Source organism: Balaenoptera acutorostrata, chromosome 8 (genome assembly GCF_949987535.1).
Source record: "Balaenoptera acutorostrata chromosome 8, mBalAcu1.1, whole genome shotgun sequence".
Lineage (NCBI taxonomy): Eukaryota > Metazoa > Chordata > Mammalia > Artiodactyla > Balaenopteridae > Balaenoptera > Balaenoptera acutorostrata.
In genome coordinates this window covers 56405601-56423834 of record NC_080071.1, presented here as the reverse complement: position 1 = coordinate 56423834, position 18234 = coordinate 56405601, and the positions used below count along the sequence as shown (strand labels likewise).

Sequence of the window (18234 nt, the reverse complement as noted above, 5' to 3'; positions counted from 1 at the left end):
ATTGATTAAAGGAAGACTGAATTTTGCCCAGATTTGTTTCTGTGAAAGTATTTTAAGACATTTCAATAACTGAAATAACTGTACAAAAAATAAACAAATTAACTTTATTAAGTTACCACTTCAGTCCTTACATTGATTTATTTACAAAAATATCAGTTTGAAATGCATTATTGAAAGTGAGTACACACAATAAATAGAAAATAAGGATGCATGGTGCTGGAGACATCTCAACCAACTTATCTTCATCTACTGCCCACTGTTGTAGACAAAATTTGACACCAACTTATTATCTTCATCTACTGCCCACTGCTGTAGACAAAATTTGACACGCAAACAGCATTTTTGAAAGAGCAGTCAAAGTACCGGGGAGAGGGCTGCAAACTATGAGAAAAGTAGCTTAAAACTCTGGACCACTCACCAAAAAAAAAAAAAAAAAAAAAAAATCACTGTTTATCTGGAAGCTAACCTCAGTATAACACCGAATTATCTACTACTACCCACAAGAACAATTTAAAAATAAGAAAAGTGCCAAGGAACCTTCATTAACAGTATTTTTAAGTCAAAGTTTTTACTTTAAACATCTGATGATTACTCAAATATCCTAAGCCATGAGGCAGACCCTAAGACAATAAGTTATAAATAGTCTGAATTTAATAACTTAAAAGTGATATGGTTAATATAATACACACTGCATGAGTATCTCAACCAACCTCTTTCAGGTGAGGTGATAACTAAAAGGTTTAAATTTACAGTTTCAATTTCTGTTCAGAAGAGTGATGTCAGTATTCTAGCAATAGTGATGACATCCCATTATTGTAAATATGCTAATATACATATTACTCTGAATTACACTCGATTGAATTCTATGTACACATGGTTCCATATTCCAAGTGCAAATCTTCAAAGGTACGGGTGTATAATCAAAGCTGGGTTTGACAAATGCTTTCTGACTTCTGAAAGCAAATGATAAAAGTACTTCCTAAAAGTGAATAAACTAGTTGCAAGTACGTGACCATTTCCTTTTTCTCTTTACGTGTGATGAACTTCATGAAGCATTAATTCCCGAGGTATATTTGTTTCTGGACCATACAGCTTACATGCTCTTCTTTCAAAGGCAGCTACCATCTGCTTTACAACTTCATCGAAAAACAACGTGGCAAGCTGAGAGTGTAGAAGTGAGCGAAATTCAAAAGAAATCTGTAGAAAAATGTTAATAATTATTTTAGAAAGATCTTTCTTTTACTAAATCTCCACTTAGGGTAACGGTGTTCACACTGTGAAATGGGTTACTTGGCCCAGTACCTAAGGCAGAGCTCTATGGGTCTATCTAGATGAGATTTTTAACATACCTCAGAAGAGGGAGATTTGTTTCCTGCAGTAAGCACAACAACAGCTAAACAATAAGCTTAAGTAAACAAGGGCAATGAATCTCATTTTGGGGCAAAGAGTCTGCTTTTATTAAGTTAAAGAAACCTGGAAAAAAGCTTTGCTAAATACCATGTTTATCACTTTGGCTTCTTATTAATATGCCGCTTTTAGAGCTACCTTACCTCCCAAAAGGAAATAAGGAAGGGAAGTGATCCTTCTGATATGGTATTCCCATGAGAAGTATAGTAGCAGAAAGATGAGATTAACCCACAAAATAGATGGCGAAGGTGGTTCAATCTTTAAGTAGACAATGATTTAGAACTTTCTTTATATCCCCTCAAGACAGAATTCAAGGCAACCCAGTTTAAGAAATAAGATCTTAAGGACCTTAAATATCCATTAACTTCTGAATGTTTGGTGGTTCAATCTTTAAGTAGACAATGATTTAGAACTTTCTTTATATCCCCTCAAGACAGAATTCAAGGCAACCCAGTTTAAGAAATAAGATCTTAAGGACCTTAAATATCCATTAACTTCTGAATGTTTTAATTTTTTATTTTAAAATAATTTGATTTATAAAAAAGTTGCAAAAACAGTACTAAGATTTCTCATACACCCATCACCCAGATACCCCTATTTCAATGTCTTATATAATCACAGTACAATTAAAACCAGGAAATTAACAGAGGGAGTTAGTATTACTAGATAATAATGCTATTACCTAATCTAGAGAGGTTTCATTCAAATTTCCCCAACTGTCCCATATATGCCCACTAATTTTGTAATGAAAGCAACTTAAGAGCTGAGAATAGCATACAGTAATTTACTCAAAATTATAACCATTTCTTCTTTTTAAAATTATTTATTTATTTATTTATTTGGTTGGTTGGTTGCGCTGGGTGTTAGCTGCGGCTCGCAGGCTCGTTAGTTGTGGCATGCGAACCCTTAGTTGCGTGTGTCTTACAATCTATGGACTTGTAAAAATTAGAAAATAGAGAAGGGATGACTATTCAAGGTTTCAAGAAATAAAATAGAAGAAGAGAAAGGGTCATTAGCATTCTTTTCTTTTTTTTGGCCGCGTCACACAGCATGAAGGATCTCAGTTCCCCAACCAGGGATCGAACCCGTGTTCCCTGCAGTGGAAGCACAGAGTCCTAACTACTGGACCGCTAGGGAATTCCCCTAGCATTTTTTCTTATAAAATTAGTGCAAAAAAAAAAAAAAAAAAAAAAATTAGTGCAGAAAAAGGTATTCAATACTCAGAAATTTGAGATTTTTTTAAAAATGTCTTTCAGTAATTGCTATGCATGTAGGTTATTAATTATGACATCTGGGTTCTAATAAAAATGGATTACTCCTTCTTTACCAACTTCACCTGATGTTTGGAACAAATAGAGGGCTTTTTGAGAGACTTACTGAAAAATCCAAAGTACAAGTTCTTGGGTAGCCAGGAAGACCTGGGCTAAAACGCCATATAGTCTCCAAATGATTGAAGAGCTTCCCATCAGTACAGGATGCCTAGAACAAAATGAAAAAAATAAAACCACAGTTAAATACCATTTGGATTGTGTCCAGAATCTACAACTGAAGATGACTTCTTTGAGAAGTAAATATTTTTATAGGTCAGACCACAGGTGACAAAGACATATCATTGATAGCTTGGTACTAGGAAGTGATCTCTGGCCAATATAAGCCATTTTCCTTTCTCCTGGGATCCCCAAGATTGCCACTTGTTCTCTTCCGCTGCTGTCACCCACTGTGCTACTTAGAGTTCTCCTCCCACAACAAAACAGGGAGTGACTACCTGGAAGTTTATTTCCAGCTCTGCCACTTATAAGTAATCCTGAACAAGTTAATTCCCTGTACTGTATTTCCTTAATCTATAAAATGAGTATAATGCCTGTGTTATACCATCAGTACGAGATGGCTAAATTTAATATTTGTAGGGTATTTGGCACAGATCCCTAGAACAATTCTATAATTCTTTTTTCCAACCCAAAGATTTTCTCTTATCAATCACATTCAGTCTTTCCCTAACTCATTATTCTTTATTTCTAGAGGCCTCTATGGTTCCAGTTTTCCTGAAAGTGTGGCCCTGACCCTTGTCCCTGACCCACTGCTTTCTGACCTCTCATCTCTTCTGTGCTCATGTTTATTTTACATGTGTGTGTACACACTGAAACATAATACACAGTAAATACTATGTGCAGTGCATCCTGACATATCCCATTCTATATCACTAAAAAATGTTGGTTGAGACCCATTAAAGAGTTGCCTCCTGCAGTGTGAAAAATGGTGGCCAGAACCATAGTTACTAGTCCACTGTTAGGACAGGTTATGACCTTGAATGAAGTTCAGTTTCTTTATTTACTATCCTAAGAGGCCATCTGGGCCTTATTATACTAGTAGACAACTGACCTCAAGAATATCTATCACCTTACCTTCCCTTAGAAGCAGCCTATTTTTTAAATTCTTGTTTCAAAGTCTACACTCCCCTCCTCAATTAAGCCTTAAGTTTTCAGCAATTCTGGCAAATCATGGGGCCGATAAATGATCAAGCCCCTCTACCCCCTTTCTTTTGGATAAGTTATCCCCCTCAAGAATTTAGACTGTCCCTCTCCTGAGGCTACACACTACAAAATATATTGCAAAATAAGGACCTGCATAGGTAAACTCTGTTTCCCCCAAGTAAACAGTCATTTTTTTCTCCCATAGCTATAGCCTACCTAAACACAGACTATAGGATTATTTCTCTGACTATATCTGGATCTCTCTAAAGATAGTTCAAACTGGGGGCTAAAGAGCTAAAAATCCATTTGCAGTTTATTCCTCACTTCCTCTTCATCTAAACCCTTTTGAATTAATTATCAGATGGTAACACGGTAGAATCATTATAAACTGCATCCATACTAAAAAGCATTTAAAAAGATATGCTCTATTTACATTTATAAAAAGAACATAGTATTTTAATTTTTAATATGGAAACCAGTGAATGTTTTAAAACTTATTTAGACACGATAAAATAAGTCATTAAAATACTAACTACTTTAATAACTGAAGTTAGTCACATTATGCTAAGTCACTGGGGAGAAGTAAAAATTTTCTTCAGAGCTTGGCTTTATATATAGTTCAATAATGGCTATCCAATTTTTAAAACCATCAAAAGTCTATAAGAAAACCTTACTGTTTCAGTTATCCAACTTCGTTTATTTACTTTTTTTTTTGTTTTTGGCCATGCCTTATACAGCTTGTGAGATCTTAGTTCCCCAACCAGGGATCAAACCCATGCCCCCTGCGGTGGAAGCCTGGAGTCTTAACCACTGGACCACGAGGGAAGTCCCTGTTTATTTACCTTTATTTTTAATTTTTTTAAACTTTTTCAGTTATCCAACTTTAAGATAATGCAGTCCACCTTTCTTTACAACCGCGTGAGAAGCTTATAGGAAATGTAATAGTGCAGGAGAAGCAGCGGTTGGGAACAGTCACTGTAATACGGCACCTTCCTCTGACCACTTTTTCACAACACGTGGCAGTGCTATACTCATACCAGTAACCCAGCTCAAGGATCCACGGATTTTTACTGCTATGTCTTGATAGGGACAATACTGCCAAAGATCTCACTCCTAACAGAGATACTGAACACAGTAGGAAGGTTTCTGGCCATTACAGATTCAGGTAGACTACAATCACTGACATGTTAAGTCACAGGCACATTTGGGGCAGCTAACAATTCACAGAAAATGTCACATGGCTTCTGCTGCTTCCTCAGTTATAATAATTTTTATTATATGTCACATATGTGTATCAGGTATTAAAATCCAGAACCTGAACCCAGGGAAAACTGAAAGCTGAACCTAGTTGTGTGTTATTCTCAAATATGTCTTTAAACAATAAACTAGCACACTAAGTGAGACAGCTTATTTTAATGGAAAAATAGTTTTGGAATCAGACACACACAGTATGAATTTGTGTAAGGCTCTTAATTTCCCTAAGCCTCATAAAATTGAGATAGCAATGACTATCTAATACATATTATTATAATTAAAAAAAAAAGTTTCCTCCCTCCTTGGCAGTGTTAAAAGTTACTGAAATAATTATGAACATCTGTGGATCTACAATAACCCAGAACAGAGCAGTGAGAGCTTCATAAACAAAGAGGCCTCATGACTCCTGTCATTGTAGTACTGGTGCTGAGGATACAGAGACGAAAAAGAGGATCTCCCATTCCCTCAAGTAGCTCGATTTTTTCAAGCAGAAATCCAAATGAAGAAAGAAATTATACTACAGAGTGATAAGAGAAGTAAATAAAGCACGTGCAAAGCCCAGAGGAATCACCGAGGTAGAACTAGTCATCTATATGAAAAGAAAGGGAGAAAGCAGGTTGGAATTTGAAGGATTAACAGGCAAGGAATTTTCATTACAGGTAAAAGAGGGAACAACATGCAAAGGCACAGGGCTGTGTAATGAGCACTATATGGTTCATTCCTGGAAGCCAGGGAAGGGAAGAAAGCCAGGAGGAGAAAATGAGACTTTTTTAGAGTTCTTTTAGTTAGATGCAGGATATGTTAAGATCTAAGTTATGAGAGTCTGAATGGTAAGAGACTGAGGTCAGGGGACTCAATTTTAAGATTACAGAGATATCTGCTGCTGTCAGACAGACTAGAGTCTTGGCTGTGATCTAACTCTTCTAGGCCTTAGTGTACTCAACTATAAGATGGAGAATAAAATTTGCATCTCAAAGGGCTGTTGTGAAGAGTAATTCAAGTAAAGCACTACAAAGAGCTCAGTATGTCAGCTATTTTAAGTGTAGTACAGGAGGTGAAAACTCCACAACTATGGGGCAAACAGGTGAAAAGTCATAATAACGACAGAGTCCCACAGTGGGGCACAGTCTTTTAAGTGGAGTTGAAGTTTTGAGAGTGCAACTAGGGTGGACTCCAAGGTCTCAGCTTCACTGGACAGTATACTCTTTCTGGTATGAGAGTTGCACCTCCTCAATGCCTGACAAAGAGGTGACGAAGGCATTTAGCTCTGGCCAATTACCAAGAAATGATACCACCACTAAATCCTGTGAGCACAGAACACAATTCAGCTTTGAAAGTCTTTGGTCATCACACTCTAGAAATTCAGTAGAAATGGGCATTACTCTGTGGAATTCTGCCTTTTTTGTGTGATGCAGTCTGGGTACCTTTTCTAAATGTGTACCCTCCTCTGAGAAGAGTAAGATGATTAATATATGCATGCAACAACACTTGGCATTTCAGTACCTGGTACATGGCAGGATGACTTCAATAATGTTTATGTTCTCCACATTTATATCTTTTCTACCTTTCTGCATCCTCTCACCACTTTCCCTTCCTTAACTTAAGAAAAAGTAGTGCAAGTATTAAAACATTTCTCACTTGTGCGGCCATCTCTTTCCTGTGGGTCAGTAGTCCTCAACAGAAGGACAAAAGAAAAAGCTTCTCATTTCCATGTTCTAGTTAAATTTCAATTTGGAAAGAATAATGCTAATATTGTGTAAAATAACACGATTTAAGAGATATGATAAATAGTTTGTTTTTTCCCTTCTATTAGTTTAGGGAAGTCTTCTTAATGCTATTATACTTTAACCCATTTAACATAATATTTGAGGAATATTTAAAAACAACAAAAAACAAAACCATTACCTTTACCAAATGTGGTTTCACCAAGGTTACCACTGATGTATAGCGCTCCAATACAGGTGGAAACCCAATTTCTAATCGTGTTTTGCAGTATCCAGATCTCCTTGATATTACATCTGATTTTTTGCACCAAGGAACAAAATGCTTGTAATCCTCCATTCCTGATACTACATCATACATTTCCTGCATAGAATATCTTAAAAAAAAAAGGAGAGGTGTTAACTGCATCTATTTATATGGTATATGTACACTTTAAATTGAATATGAATAAAGTTTACTATGTATGAGGCAATAAATCATTTGGCACACATACAGAACCACACTCTGGGATGAATGTCTTCAAAACACAGAAAATAAAAGGATAAAAGGGAGCTAAACATATGTCTGTAGCAGAGCTTACAATGTGGCAGACCACAGGTTGAATCTAGCTTGCAGATACGGTTTTTAAAATTTTAATTAGTGGGCTTCCCTGGTGGCGCAGTGGTTGAGAATCTGCCTGCCAATGCAGGAGACATGGGTTCAAGTCCTGGTCTGGGAGGATCCCACATGCCGTGGAGCGGCTGGGCCCGTGAGCCACAACTACTGAGCCTGCGCATCTGGAGCCTGTGCTCCGCAACAAGAGAGGCCACGATAGTGAGAGGCCCGTGCACCGCGATGAAGAGTGGCCCCTGCTTGCCGCAACTGGAGAAAGCCCTCGCACAGAAACGAAGACCCAACACAGCCAAAAATAAATAAAAAATAAATAAATAAAGGTTTAAAAAACAAAAAAACAAAACAACAACAACAAAAATTTTAATTAGTGACCAGCATTTAAAAACTGAGACTTCGAGAGAAAAAGACTAGAAGCAACCTAAATGTTTATTTGGTTGATAAACATTAATAATTGCTTAATAATAAATGGTTGATGAATTATGGTACACTCATACTGTGGAACTCTATCAGTTATTTAAAGGGATTAAGATCAGATGTACAGTTGACCCTTGAACAACACAGGTTTGAACTGTGTGGGTCCACTTATACACGAAGTTTTTTCAGTAAATTTAGTACCTGTATTTTCATTTTACAGATCTTTAAATTAAATGTGAGGGAAAGTTTGTGTTCAATTAGAGATCACAATATGTGGAATCAAAACAACTAGGGTTTGAGTCTTGATTTTATCCAAACTGTTTCATCATCTTCCTGCCTTTGGGTGAGTCATTTAACAATTCCTCGTTTGGAGGCAGAAAGAGCAGTATGCAGATTTTTTTTTACTGTGTGGGGGTCTGCACCCCCTAAACACCCCACGTTTCAAGGGTCAACCGCATACTTTAGAGCAAAGAGGTTTACAAGATATTGCTACATGAAAAAAGGCACACTAAAGCAGACGGGATATATTTGATTCTATTATCTATTTGAGAAATATCATAAGTGTATACTATATTCCCTCAATTTTAAACATTCGGGATTTTTTTCCTGAAAATAATTATTATGTTAATAGACTGTCTGTCTGAAAATACATGAAAATACATTTAAAAAGTCCTAGAAGGATACAGATTAAACAATTACCAGTTGTTAATTCAGGAAAAAGAAGTAGGAGTAAAAATAGATTAAGTCTTTTAGTATACATATTTCTAAATTGTTAAGTTTTTATACAAGTATCAGATGATTTTGTAATTAAGAAAAGAAAAAAATCTATTCTATAACACAAAAAAAGGAAACCTCTCATTCTTTTTATGAGCCAGCATAACATACTGTGAACCCAAGCCTCACAAAGAACGTAAAAAACAAAATCTATAAACCCACATCACCTGTGAGTACTGAGGCAAAACTTCTAAATATCAGCAAATATAATAGAGCAATATATTTTCTAAAAAATACAACAATCAAATCCAACTCATTTAAGGATGTTTGGATGGTTTAATACTAAGAATTACATTATTATAACCATATTAATTAGTCAAAACAAAAACATTATATGATTCCCTCCATAGATAGTAAAATACCAGAAGCATTCCTATTAGAGTTAGAAATAAGTCAAAGGTGCTGACTATCATCACAGTTATTTGACATTTTTCTGAAAGTATGTCAAAATAATTAAAGCATGAAATATGAGGCACATGTGTGGAAAAGAATTAGGCAAAATTATAAATCGGCAGGTGATATGACTATCAAATCAGAAGCTAATCAATTCAGAATTCAGTTATGTAGCCTGTTGAGAAATATATAAAAATTAATATCATTCCTATACTAACAAGTAGAAAACAGTAGCATAGAAATGCAAAATACATAGAAATTAATACGACAAAAAACCATCAGGGTTTAAATGAAAAACCAAACAACAAAAACATTGTGCATACAAGTAAAAGACAACTGAATGAGAACCAGACACATATAATTCTTGGTTATAAAGACTCACACTGTTAAAACATAATTCACCTCAAAATGATACAGTAAACAACTACATTCTAAAGTTTAAAAGGGCATTTTTGGAATACGACAGAATGAGTGTTTATATGTATTTAATTTTTATGATCATGAAATGAGGCCCATAGCAGAGGGGGGAAAATAAACCTACCCTCCCCATGTTCTCAGACACTTGGAAATAAATGCCAAAATAAGTCCCATGAAGTAGTATGAAACCTGGTAGCCTGGAAGCTAATTGTCATACAGTAGTCTGCAATGACTAAGAAAGCAGTATAGCATAGCAGTCAAGGGGATGGATTTTGTAGTCAGAAAGTACTGTGTTCAAATATCAACTCTAAAACATAGTAAGTCATGTGACCCTGGCTACGCTGCTTAACCTCTCAACTTCATTTTCTTCATCCATAATTGAAAAATACCTCTACAGGTTCTTTTTTTTTTTTTTTAATATTTATTTATTTCACTGTCCAATCTTCATTGCGGCATGCAGGATCTTTCACTGCGGTGCTCCCTTGTGGTGTGTGGGCTTCTCTCTACTTGTGGCATATGGGTTTTCTCTTCTCTAGTTGTGGTGCGGGCTCCAGAGCGTGTGGGCTCTGTAGTTTGTGGCATGCGGGCTCTCTAGTTGAGGTGCGCGAGCTCAGTAGTTGTGGTGGTGGGCTTAGTTGCCCCGCCACATGTGGGATCTTAGTTCCCTGACCAGGGATCGAACCTGCGTCCCCAACATTGGAAGGTGGATTATTTACCACTGGACCACCAGGGAAGTCCCTACAGGGTTCTTTTAAGGGTTAAGTGAAATAGTTTTAGCATAATGCACAATGCTTACTAGGCACTTAATAAATGGTAGCTATTATGTGTTTATGTCAAATATGGGGGAAGACGAATATCATTAGATAAGACCAATTTGTAATAAAAAGAATTTTAACATGAGAAAGAATAAGGAAGCAAGTAAGAATAAGTAAATATGGTGGGAAAAATAAGCTTAGGAGTCATGACACAACATAATCTCTCTGAGCTTCAGTTTCCTCATCTCTAAAATGGGAATAATACCTAGTTCACATGGCTATTGTGAGAATTAAATGAAATAAATATAGAGCCCCCAGCAGTGCCTGTCAAATGGAAAGTACACAGTAAAAGGAAGATGTTATATTTCTGATTCAAAAGGAAAGCAGACCAATTCACTATTTGATTTCTCATCCTTTTGTCGCCATGTCTCTTTTCAACAGATACCAGCTGAGGCAAAGATGTCTTCCTATCCAAGTGTTTACACTTGCTTTATGTGGCATTATTGCTGGCCACCTGGAGGCTACAATTACATAGCGGTAACATGACTAGTTCTTGCCAGTAATATCTGAGAGTAAGCACTGGGTGTCACTCTCAGACCAATATGATTAAGAACCAGGTGTATCTTTTTAAGAGACTCTGAAGACTAAGGAATTACAAAAGTCACAAATCGGATGGAGCCTGGGTTCCTGAATCACTACTCGAGGATTGCTACCCATGGATTGGGCATACCCACTTCAACTTTACATGAGAAAGAAAGAAACTTTTGGGTTTTACCTGTATGGCTGCTAGCATTACCTTAACTAATACAGTGACTATCCAGTAATAGCGGTAAATTATGTGGCAAAAGTTATGAGTATGCCCAAAGTTCTTTACTGCAGAAAAATTAGAAGGGAAAAAGCAACTAAATAAAGTAAATGAAAAGTACTTTTAGAAGAATTCATGTAATATTTAATGGCCTGTTGGGAATTAAGACCCCCTTGTAGAAATTCCCATATGAAGGACTGCTTGATTTCTGGTTTAGCAGATCTGCAGACGCTCTATACTCTGCTGTATATACCCCTAGGTGAGGGGCCAAACCTGGCCTGCTGCGTGGCTCTGTAAATAAAATTTTGTTAAGAACACAGCCACGCCCATTTATTACATATTGTCTATGGCTACTTTTGGGCTACAGTGACAGAGTTGAGTAGTTGCAACAGAGACAGTATGGTCTACAAACCTATTTACTAACTGGCCCTTTACAGAAAAAGCTTGCCAACCCCTGCTCTAGATGGTAGGGGCCTCTTAGCATGTTTATATGTACTTACCTAGGTATGTGTGTACGTGAGGGAGCTATACAGACATATTTGGCTCAACATATCAGTAATGTTGCCACTATGAAAAAGAACAGTGTACAAAAAATGCAGGTCATAAACAGTTTAATTATTTCCTTTAAATGTCAAGATTTAAATCTATCCTATAAAGTTACCACATGACTACATTCAACAAATATTTATAAAACGGCAAGGGCTAGAAAATTAGAGCTTAGTCTGTAAGAAGAGAATCCAGAAAAAAAGAGGCATGATGTTCTATAGAAAATTGTGAACACGCTCTTTTAGTACAACTATTATTTTATACAAACCCTATAATTCTTCTCTCTGAATATTCTTTTCTTTTGTTTATTAATGGTGCAGCAATTCTGAAGAAAGTTCTTGCATATATCTCCTTAGGCAAAACTGAGGTATACAGTGGAAGAGTTCTGCTCATCAGTATACCACAGGAAGCTAAGTATCTAAAAAAGACAAAAATTACCTGATTGAGTAACACTGACAATTAAGAGGAAACACAAACTATAGAGATTGTAAAATAACAATCATACTTTAGAAGGCTGTGCAACCTTAAAATATTCCTGAAAAAATAAACACACACACACACACACACACACACAAATAAGCTTCTAAAGCACCATAAAGAAACTAAAAAGGGACTTCCCTGGTGGCGCAGTGGTTAAGAATCTGCCTGCCATATATATGGAATCTAAAAAAAAAAAAAGGTTCTGAAGAACCTAGGAGCAGGACAGGAATAAAGACGCAGTAGAGAATGGACTTGAGGACACAGGGAGGGGGAAGGGTAAGCTGGGACGAAGTCAGAGAGTGGCACGGACATACACACTACCAAATGTCAAATAGATAGCTGGTGGGAAGCAGCCGCATAGCACAGGGAGATCAGCTCTGTGCTTTGTGACCACCTAGATGGGTGGGATAGGGAAGATGGGAGGGAGACGCAAGAGGGAGGGGATATGGGGACATATGTATACGTATAGCTGATTCACTTTGTTATAAAGCAGAAACTAACACACCATTGTAAAGCAATTATACTCCAATAAAGATGTTAAAAAAAAAAGAATCTGCCTGCCAATGCAGGGGACATGGGTTTAAGCCCTGGTCCGGGAAGATCCCACATGCCATGGAGCAACTTAGCCCGTGCACCACAACTACTGAGCTTGTGCTCTAGAGCCCGCGAGCCACAACTACTGAGCCCACACGCCACAACTACTGAAGCCCACGCGCCTAGAGCCTGTGCTCCGCAACAAGAGAAGCCACCGCAATGAGAAGTCCACACACCTCAACGAAGAGTAGCCCCCTCTCGCTGCAACTAGAGAAAGCCCACGCGCTGCAACTAAGACCCAATGCAGCCAAAAATAAATAAAATAAAATAAATAAATTTTATTAAAAAAAAAAGAAACTAAAAATACCAGCTTACAGTTACGGTTAGAAGCTTCTAACAGAAAAGGTATCTCTCCCAGAAGTTGGCTTTTAGTCTGCAGTCATGTTTTACAACATATTCTTACCCTAGGCTTGCTAGGATATTCATCATCCAATTTTCAACTCATCTACTCAGCTTGTTTTCCCAGCTGGATCCACAGGAGTTTCCTTAATTCTTGATCTACTCTATGAGATTTGAAATTAGGTCTTGCTCTCCCATTGGCTATCCGGTGGCCCTGTCAGACCTGCTGTTCAGTTATCTTTTACCTTCCAATCTCCATTTCCATGTGTATATGTAAAAACATATGTCAAGGTAATTAGAATGTTAACTGTTTGGGTGCTTCGTAATACAGATGCCTGATATGCTCTTGTTCACCTAAATGTTTTCAGCCTTTATTCTAATAAGATTATTGCATAACTGTTTTACACTACTATTCGTGCATTATTAGTTCATATACTTATTGAGTGCCTATTCTGAGCTAGGCACTAGGGATATAATGGTGAATAAAACAAACATGAAGATTACATTCTAGTTGAGGAGTCAAAAAAAAATCACTAAAATAGAAATGGGTGTGGGGACATGTAATTAGGACCTCCTTTAGACAGAGTGGTCCAGGAAGTCCTCTGAGGTTATATTTCAGCTGAGACATAATGGATAAGGAGGCATGCTAAGAGAGAAATAGATATGTATGTACATAATAAATGCATGTGCACATATATATAAAATCTCTCTCACACATACGTGTGTGTATGTACATGGGAGGAGAGGTAGATACAGAGCATTTCAGGTACTAGGGAAAGAGCTTGGCAGCATCCAGACACTAAAAAAGACAAACAGTGTAACAGCAGTATAGCAAGCCAGGGGGAGAGCACCATGAAATAATGTTAGAGAGACAGGCTGGAGCTGGATCATGCTGGGGTTTATTGGTGAGGATAAAGCAATTTGGAATTTATTCTCAATGAGATGTTCTTGAAGTGTTCCAAGTAAGAGAGCAATATTTCATTAAATTGAGTCTTCAAGTTAATTTTTAAAAGTGTAATGGAGTGGCCTGGTGAAATCTCATGTTATCATATATGAAATTTGATTTATATAAGATATGATTTACATATAAATAAAATTTCTTTAAGGACACTGAGACCCTACAGTTTGGCTGGAAGAGAAAATCAAGTTAAAGAATGACTGAAGAAATTGGCGATATTCAGCCAGAAGATAAGGGGTGATACTTGAGACTATGGCTCCAAAAATACAAGAAAAAACTTTTGAACAATTAAAGCTGTTTATAAAAATTGGGTAGACTTATTCCAAAGGTAATGAAAGAAAGGTCAATGAAAATAGTTAAGCTAAATGCTTCATGACTATGGAAAAGAATCAAGCATATGAACTGTATGAATGAACTTAAGTCTCTTTTAAGATAGATTCATCTCCTAGAGAGAATAAGGGTGTCATGTGTTCCTAAAAATCTTTAAAAATATGATGTTATGTGAATTTTAAAGGCAGTGATAATATTTTTAAAAGCCTACTGTAATTTTTTTGAGTAGAGCTATAGAGTTTGCTTTAAAGTGGAATTATGCCAATAAAAGTGACTGACAGTTATTCTGCTGAATGAAGCAGAACAGTGGAAATAAAATAATTAGGCAGGGATTTCCCTGGTGGCACAGCGGTTAAGAATCTGCCTGCCAATGCAGGGGACACGGGTTCGAGCCCTGGTCCGGGAAGATCCCACATGCCGTGGAGCAACTAAGCCTGTGCACCACAACTACTGAGCCTGCGCTCTAGAGCCTGACTGCCACAACTACTGAGCCCACGTGCCACAACTACTGAAGCCCACGCACCTAGAGCCCGTGCTCCACAGCAAGAGAAGCCACCACAAGGAGATGCCAACACACCACAACGAAGAGTAGCCCCCGCTCGCCGCAAGTAGAGAAAGCCCGCACGCAGCCAAGAAGACCCAACACAGCCAAAAATAAATTTTTAAAAAATAATAATAATAATTAGGCAGTTAATTTAGTTCCCCCCTTAAAAAGCCACAAAATATAATTTAGAATCTCTGGTAGCCACACAGATTATAAAAACCAAGCTTGGTGTTCAAAATGCCTAATCACCCATTTCCCTTCTAAGACATTCTTTAGATGTCTTTAACTGTTTTAACAGTTTCATCTATTTTGCTCACTTTTCGTATAGATACCTTCTTATCTATTATTGGAAGCCAATTATGTGGCAGATACTATGCACAATTATCAACAATTTTCTGGGCTTCCCTGGTGGCGCAGTGGTTGAGAATCTGCCTGCTAATGCAGGGGACACGGGTTCGAGCCCTGGTCTGGGAAGATCCCACATGCCACGGAGCAGCTGGGCCCGTGAGCCACAATTGCTGAGCCTGCGCGTCTGGAGCCTGTGCCCCGCAACGGGAGGGGCCGCGATGGAGAAAGGCCCGCGCACCGCGATGAAGAGTGGCCCCCGCTTGCCGCAACTGGAGAAAGCCCTCGCACGAACCGAAGACCCAATACAGACAAAAATAAATAAATTAATTAATTAAAAAGAAAATCCTTAAAAAAAAAAAAAAAAAAAAACTAAAAAAAAAAAAAAAAAAAAAAACAATTTTCTGATAAATCAGATCAGAAAAAGCAGCATCTGAGATAAACCTTTACTAAAAAAAAAATAATAAGACCCTTGCTTCTGAAGAGGTGAACTGGGTGTTTTGGAAACTTACTTTTCATTGTATATGGTTTTGAATTTTGTACCAGGTTCATGTAATACGGTCCTCTTATCCCCCGAAAAAGAAACACTTACACAATCTGATTACAATCATAAGGGAAATGCCTGTGTTTAAAGCAAGTTAACAGGTGTTTTCTGATCGGTCTGCATACTATGGTTACAATGCCCTGGACTGCCCATCTATTTTCACATATTATCAAGAACAATATGTCTTCAACTGCAATACGAGAACCATACAATCGTATATATGGTTAAACCATGAAATGAAAACTGGACCAGATGAAGGACAGTTTTTTGGTCACTAATCTTCCAATACTACATCCCAAATACTCTACTACAATAAAGGCCAGAATCTATGTTAATGCTTCAGCCTTGCAATGAACTCGTAGACTCTCTCCCTCTTCATTATCATAAACAGTAAATAGTTTATCCTGGAATTTTAAGCCTTAATTTGATCACTAAAGCAATTTTTAGTTTTATTTGCAAGCCAGCATTTTATAAGAATAATACAAGCAGATCTAAAGCATGATACAGTATGTTCTGCTTGAAACTTTTTCAACCAATAAATGTCTAAAAGGATTTGGAGTTGGTTGGGTTGTTGGTATTTAAAAAAATTCTTCATTGAATCTAGATGTCCTGGAGCTCAACCAGATTTATCCTTTCTTCCTCCATCCCGTAGTTTACAACTGAATTAATTTTAAACGTTAACTTTAATTGCCGAGCATAATTTATTAAAATGGCATCAATAAAAGGAAACTAAGTGGTAGAAGTATGGAATCTTTCGTGTCTCCACCTCCATCACCTACCGAAAAAGAACCAACCAGGAAAATCGAAGGCAGACTCTGGTTCAAGGTTACAGGACTTCTAAGTTACAATGGCATGGAAAAAAATCCAAGTCCCCGGCTTCGGTTTAGTTTAGCAAGCACCAAAGGGCGGGGGCAAAGACCGCTACCAGAAACCGGGAAAGCACGTCTGGCCATCGGATACGCTGGGGGAACAAAGGGGGCCTTTCTGCCAGGCCACAAACTCCCACACGCCCATCAACCCGCAACTCCTGCGCCGCAAAGTTATAACTTTCCGAGAGCAGCAGCAGTAGCCCATGCGGAGAAGGCCGGAAGAGCCCAAAAGCAACCCCGCCGAGTTGCTTTATCAGCTGCTTCAAAGTCGCTTAGCGGATGATTCACCGCCTCTCGCGAGGGCAGCGAATCACAAACACAAGACGGGGAGCCCGGGACAGGCCAGCGAGCCTCCGGCCAAGGGGGTGAGGGAAAACGCGCGGCCCTGAGAAGGCAGGAGACCCTTTCTCTCCAGAGACGCGGAAACGCATTCGGTCCGCCTGCCCCACCCCAAATGCCCCCAGTCCCCTTGCTCAGCAGGCCTGGGCTGAAAACTACCCTGGCCGCTGCGCCCCCGTTGTTCATTACCTGACGTTCCGCGCAGGCCCCTGCGCTGGAGCCGGGGCTCCGGCCGCTGCCGCCGACTTCGGACGGCATCGCGAGACCACCTTTTTCAGAGCCCTCTGACCGGTCCGAGCTGCCATTATCATCTGACTAACACCGGTCGCCAGTAAGCTGGGACCCGGCCCACGGCACCGCCCTCCTCCGGCGGCCCGGGCCACCCGGCGCCGCCGCCATCCAGCCAATCGGCGGGCCCCCTGAGCGGTCAGACGCGCCCCTTCTCCTTCCCCGATTACGCAAAGCTGACGCACGCTCCCACTGCCGCAGGCCCGACTGTAAATGCGTTCGTCATCCTGCCGGCCAATCAAAGGGAGCGCAGGGCCACCTAGACGCACCCCTCTCCGCCGGCGGGTCTCCAGTTCCCGCCGCGCGCTCTGACCCCTTACGTAAGAACCACCGTGACCTCTCACTTCACCTCCCGCGCTGGAACTCTTCCCCGGATTCGCCAACTGCCGCGGTTCTCTTGGGAGCTGCTTCCGGTCGCGAGGCCTGCCACGTGATGCCAACCCAGGGGCGGGAGGAAGCCCGAGGTTCTGGGTGTTGATTATGTAACTGCCCAAACCGGTGAGTGTTGGGTCGGACCCTCCATCCTTGCCGGCTGCGAAGTCTGGCCGTCAGTCTTGCTGTTAATGACTGTCTAATATAGTGCCTGCCGCACTTACCCCGTGAGGTTGTTGTGAGGGCACTACATGGTCACGGCCTTAGGGAAGAGACTCGGTTCTATTTGCCTTCTTCGTGTGTTGCCAACATTTTAATTGGTGTCCGTGCATGGTTTGGGTTTCCCTTCCTCCATACAAACCAGACTTTGCTTCGATTTACCCATTTCAGGAATCATTCATCAAGGCTTGACATTTTTTTCCCCTTTGTTTGTTGCCAGGTACTTATTTAGTCTTTATATGTCATAGTTTCCTGTAAACCGTAAAGTGAGAATAGCCATACTACTTACTGCATTCTGCTGCTTAAATGTAGTCAACAAATATTTATGGAGCACTCACTGTTCGCTGTTGTAGGTGCTGGATAAGTGACCAAAAGTCTTTACTGTCATAGAGCTTATATTCTAGAGTGGGCGAAATCAATATATTAAATCAATTAATATAATA

The 18234-nt window shown here is 39.0% G+C and overlaps 2 protein-coding genes across 5 annotated transcripts in view; one reads left to right on the top strand and one right to left on the bottom strand.

Annotated features, from left to right (window-relative positions):
* Positions 1 to 85: 85 nt before the first annotated feature.
* COQ10B (coenzyme Q10B) lies at positions 86 to 17366 on the bottom strand. Of its 2 annotated transcripts, XM_007190462.3 has the most exons (5): positions 17102 to 17366; positions 11839 to 11988; positions 7038 to 7230; positions 2785 to 2886; positions 86 to 1197 (listed from the first exon to the last, which is right to left on the bottom strand). In XM_007190462.3, exons 1-5 carry the CDS (start codon positions 17221 to 17223, stop codon positions 1030 to 1032), a joined length of 735 nt encoding a protein of 244 aa, XP_007190524.2. In that variant the 5' UTR covers positions 17224 to 17366; the 3' UTR covers positions 86 to 1029. The 2 variants fall into 2 exon arrangements, with proteins under 2 accessions (XP_007190524.2, XP_028024422.2); XM_028168621.2 differs by lacking the exon at positions 11839 to 11988.
* Positions 17367 to 17561: 195 nt separating this feature from the next.
* SF3B1 (splicing factor 3b subunit 1) overlaps positions 17562 to 18234 on the top strand; it is a 60148-nt gene continuing 59475 nt past the window's right edge. For all 3 annotated transcript variants that reach the window (XR_009008966.1, XR_009008967.1, XM_007190463.3), the window contains exon 1: positions 17562 to 17698. The gene's annotated coding sequence lies outside the window, so the exon portion shown is untranslated. The remainder of the gene's footprint in view (positions 17699 to 18234) is intronic.

Coding starts and splice junctions, on each gene's coding strand:
- COQ10B (XM_007190462.3), bottom strand. CDS start 17,223: ATGATAATGGCAGCTCGGACCGGTCAGAGGGCTCTGAAAAAGGTGGTC. Junction 7,231..11,838: donor TCAGAGAGAAGAATTATAGG/GTTTGTATAAAA, acceptor TTTTTTTTTAAG/ATATTCTATGCAGGAAATGT. Junction 1,198..2,784: donor CTTGTACTTTGGATTTTTCA/GTAAGTCTCTCA, acceptor ATTTTTCTACAG/ATTTCTTTTGAATTTCGCTC.